Genomic DNA, 5,051 nt, shown 5'->3' with positions numbered 1-5,051 from the left:
AACTCATAATTTTATCCATTGAACACTGGAGCTCTAAGCTCGACATTACCAGATCCATCCATGTTAGACTTGGATTCAAGTAATCTCAATTTCCAGATTCGATTGAAGCTCAAAGATGTAGCTCAATCGCACTCACAGATTTCACGCCCAGTTTAGACAGTGAAACCAAGCTCTGAGGCCATGTTAATGTTTGTGTGTTTTTTATATGTATTTCAATGGAGATTCTCTTCAATGGTGGAGAGTGTTAGAGAGAAGATGATGCAAAAAATGTCTCTTCAAATTTCATGCTCAACACACAAATACATTATAACCGTTATATGAGGAAAGGAAGGGAGATCCTTCACTCACCAACATACAATACAATCTTAACCATTAATTGCTATCATCCTATGAGATGATGCCACTTGTCTTATTCTATTACTTAGGCTAGATACATGATTAATCTGCCATGTGGACTATGATCCAATGGCTCACATTCAAACTGAAATAAAACATGAAACTTGATCTTTGCCGCCAAGCTTCAGCTGAAGGGTTACACACCAACAGTGTCAACCCTTCATCAGCCCCATTTCTTGACCTTGTTTCTCGAGCATTTCCATCGCCATTATTTCCTCTTCTTCTAAATTGACTTCTTTCATCTTCTAAGAAGGAAGGCTTACACAAGATAAGGCAGCAGCGTCTCTGGTAGCACCATGGAGATCAGGGCTGACAACAGAGAGATGAATCAGCAATTGAGAGGAGTGAGGAGGTACAAATGACATTGCAGAGTAAGCAAAAAGAAAGATTTTCACGCTCTAATTTTCTCTATCTGCACTATTATACTTTGATCAATCCTTGATTCTCTTATAGTTTTTAGTTTTTTTTTTTTTTATCAAATATAGTTTTTAATTTTTATTTTATGTGCAAATCGGAAAATGGAATTCCTCTTGAGGTTAAATTGTGAATTGTTGTTCAAAAAAAAAAGAAATTGTGAATTTGAAGTCATCGAATAAAAGGCTGTGCAACAGTCTATAACACTTTTTGACGAATTTCTCAAAACTGAGATTAATCTTTTGTGGTCACTTGGTATTGCAGTCTAGTAGTATTCTTTTTCACTAGTAAGTGAGAGGTAAAGGTTACATTTTTGCCAAATGCGACTTTGAAACACATTATTATCACTAGTCCAGTGTGAGGTTTAGCTCACTCCCCCACTCCCTTAGTGTAGATATAATCATTTGTTAAAACAAAACAAAAAAATATTAATCTTTTGTGAAAATTAGGTCAGTAGTTCCAAGGCCGTCCAATTATCCCGGAAATGGACTAGGCTCGTGCCGAAAAAAAAGAGTCGAGCGGCTGGGTGCAAGTTGAAACGTCCCAGATACCTAGACTTGAAACTAGAGTGAAATGCATGTATTGTGATGTAAAATTGGTGAATGAGAAAAGCTACAAAAATAATTGAAAAAAAAATTGAAAATTGGACTTTAATTTTTGGTAGTTATCATTTTTTTTTTTTTTAAGTAGTTTCAATTCTTTGAAAACTAAATACTGAACTTGGTCACCAAATAATTTTTTGGTTTTCAAAGAAACTACAAATAAAATAATTATGAAATGGCCTTTTAACATTCATTCATCATGCATTCTGGTTTGTACAAAGCCTCTTAAACGATAAAAATCTCAATACGGAAATTGGAATTTAATATAACAAAAAATAAAATTAATTTACTAATTTGAGATATCCATCATGATCTTTATTATTTATAGAGAGAAAGATCATCAGTAAAATTTTAAGGATAGTATGCTCTCAGTGTTTCATGCACACTAGTTAAGATGTTCAATATTTATCTAATGTCCAAAAATTTCGATGTAGGATGCACAACGGTTTTTGGCTTGCAATCTGTTAAAGGCATTTGTTTTGGGTACACAGGGCCATAAGGTTTAAATCTTATCCTTGATATGGCAATAGAAAATAATGTCGGAGAAATTACACGATTAAGTAGACTTATTCTCCTAGGTCCTAGTGTTCAAAAAAATTGTAGTCACCCAGGATTCGATCATAATCTAACGGTAGGTGATTATTTAACTTTTTTTGTTGTTCTTTCTCCTTCACGTTGGATTCAAATCAAATGGTAGGCTACCACATCTTTGTTGGACCCTGAAATCTAGGAGAATGGGACTCTACGATTAAGGTAGGGAAGTGATTTCCACATTGTTAGCCTCTTATACACCCCGGTTTAACCATAGCCGTTGAGTTCACTTGACTTACTCAATTTGATAGTCATAAATAAAGGAATGTTCGTAAGAAGCTAATAAAGATGTGTGAAACTCACTTCCTTTAAGGTATTGGGTCGAATGTAGTCCTTTTTGTTTGGACAAAACTTATCTTTTAGACGTCAATGGATGAAAGAGAGAGTCACAATCTATCGTTGTGGTTAGTGGAGAGCAGCCATCTTAAACTTTGACCTTCATTGAAATCTGTTATTCTGGTCAGGGAGAAATTATCAAACGTCTAGCATGAAAGGTTGGAGAGAATGTAAAAGCCACTCATATCCATCACGAAGATTGTCATTATTCTAATTTCTAAGCCACTCATATATAGCTAAATCATAACTTGCATCGGATGACAACATTACATAATCCACAGCAACCAAATTAAATATATGGGTTACATGGTCGGTAATATCGTTGTGGAATTAACAACAATAAGTCACGTATCTTTAGAGAATACAATTTTAAAAAGTCACTTCACTTCTTATTCACTGGATTAGTATGGTATGTTATAATACAAGACTGCTAGTTAAAAAAAAACACATACAAGCATTATATGTTTCTTAAGGTTGACGGGACGACACAGCGTATCAGAATGTTTGATAAATAAAAACGCTACGAAAATACTTGAATGTACGAGTCCATTGATCGTTGAGATTGTGATCATCATGAAGGTTGAAGAGTGGAGGATGTAAAAGCCAATCATTTCCATCAATGTACGAAATGTCCAAGAAAGGAGCTGCTTCAGATTCATTCAGTTGCCTTCCATACGAAACCCTATATGTATAATTCGCACCGGACCCCATGCAATCGTACTCCCCAAATAATACCGTCCTGCATTCAAATAATTTTCTTTGGAATTACAAGACAAAGAAAATGAGAACAACTTATTTGACATGAGTACACTGTCACAATGCATAACGTGTCAATAATACAGGAATATGCATTAATTTATCTCTGTGTCTTTGTATTATTGGTACGAAACACTACTGTGGCAGTGTACCGTGCCATACAAGTTGCAATTTAACTTTTGGACATAAAAGCAATGAGGAGGAATTAAGCAATTAGTACTGACGGGTCTCTGGAGGGGTCTTTCCAGTCATTCCATCCATCTGAAGCAACAACATCAGACATGTATGTTTTCGAAAACACAACAGTCGCATAAGCTCCCCATGCTCGACCAAGCCACACTGTCCCACTTCCTCCAACGCTACAATTCACAAAGGAAAACCCGCTTTGCTCCTGCATCGACTGCCTTCCTTGAGCCGTGATGGCTCCGCTTATCCCCGATTTGACTGCATTTGCTATGGAGTTAAGGATGCACCCCTGTTGGAACATTATGTGAAATGCCTTTTTAGTATCAAATGAGTGCTAATACCGTCGGATCAAATGAAATAACAAACATTAACATAAGGTGTGTGGAAGGTAAAAGGGGATGTGTAGATAGCACCACCCCTATCTGACAGATAAAATATTGACATGTCACGCCATTCGGTGATTAAAATTTAAGAAAAAGTTTCCTTGTGATCTACCTCATATAGTGATCTAGCCTTTCCAAAAATGAAATCAATGGAGCCCTGAATGAAACATTCTCTAAAATAATGTCTCCCACGATCATCATTAAGCTTGTCTTGTGCACCATAAAAGCCACACCCATAAAATGCAGCTTGGTCTCCTGCAATTCTCAGGGCCACTGCCTGTGCTCCAATTCTTCCCGGAGCTGGCGGCGGAGCTGTGTTCTTCTCGAATAAAAACAAAAGAAAATAATTTACAAACTGAAATCCCACATTTAAAATTAAAATACGAAACAGTTTACATGTTCTTTACCTGAAAGCTAATGTTGTAGGCAGTGAAACAAGGAGCAAAGATGGCAACTGAAGAGCTAAAAGCAGTCCCTCCAGTAGAATTTGCAGTGTCATTCCATGCTATGATAGTGTTTAGATAACCTTGTCCTTGAATTATCAAGTTGGTCTTGTTAGCACTCACTGTCACCTTTTCCCTACCATCATACATATTTGTCATCGTATAGTTTGTAATTTACATAAATGGGTCTTGAAATATTAATGAGATTCCGTTTCGGGTTTAGGGTTTAGGGTCTTGAAATATACCTGTAAATGCCGGAGTTGATTATGATGAGGGTTCTATTAATACTAAGCTCCGGAACAGCATCAACCGCATTTTGGACACTACTAAAATTTGAGCAACCTTTGAAGCCTACTGTCAAAACAAGGGATACATTGTATTCGGACATGAATCTAGAGTTTTTCCGTTTGGTCTGGTCACATGTATGCCTACGCTGACGGTGGTGGTGGTGTCTAGCCACAATGCTTGTTAGGGTGGACAGTAAGCTCTCACCGGTTTGCTCGAAAACCTGATCAAATATGGCAAGCTTGAAGCTGTTTCGAGCACTTTCGGAAATAATGGAAGTTGGGGAAAGAAAGGGGGTGAGGGGGAGGCATTTAAAAGTGGAAAGGAGTGCAATGGCAAAGGCTGAGAGCCAGAAGAAAAGGGTTGTTTTGGTTGTCATGGGTTAGGTTTTGGGAGTAATTAGTTGAGATTTTATTTATGTTATTTGTTCATTATTTATGTAAAAATGGTTGTAAAGGAGGTGAGTGATGATTGGCGTGCGAGCTAAGAATTGTATGGGGCGGCTTTATATGATGTTTGTGCGTATGAAGGTGATTACAAAATCTATACTTTTAAGAGTGTTGGTGATGAGAGAGAGAGAGAGAGAGAGAGAGAGAGAGAGAGAGAGAGGTGGGGAGGTCATGGTGGTTGGAAGATGCATACGCAAAGCTTCTGAGAGA

General features: G+C 37.2%; 1 protein-coding gene across 2 annotated transcripts; it reads right to left on the bottom strand.

Annotated features, from left to right (window-relative positions):
* Positions 1–2,692: 2,692 nt before the first annotated feature.
* On the bottom strand, positions 2,693–4,805 carry LOC126593205 (probable pectinesterase 15). 2 transcript variants are annotated; one of them, XM_050259145.1, is made up of 5 exons: positions 4,353–4,805; positions 4,072–4,243; positions 3,777–3,983; positions 3,320–3,570; positions 2,693–3,096 (listed from the first exon to the last, which is right to left on the bottom strand). In XM_050259145.1, the coding sequence occupies exons 1-5, from the start codon at positions 4,769–4,771 to the stop codon at positions 2,835–2,837; spliced, it is 1,311 nt and encodes a 436-aa protein (XP_050115102.1). In that variant the 5' UTR covers positions 4,772–4,805; the 3' UTR covers positions 2,693–2,834. The 2 variants fall into 2 exon arrangements, with proteins under 2 accessions (XP_050115102.1, XP_050115103.1); XM_050259146.1 differs by having other exon boundaries at positions 2,693–3,078; positions 4,353–4,804.
* Between the last annotated feature and the right edge of the window lie 246 nt (positions 4,806–5,051).

The sequence above is a fragment of the Malus sylvestris genome, chromosome 12 (genome assembly GCF_916048215.2).
Source record: "Malus sylvestris chromosome 12, drMalSylv7.2, whole genome shotgun sequence".
Lineage (NCBI taxonomy): Eukaryota > Viridiplantae > Streptophyta > Magnoliopsida > Rosales > Rosaceae > Malus > Malus sylvestris.
This window is presented reverse-complemented; position numbering and strand designations above follow the sequence as displayed.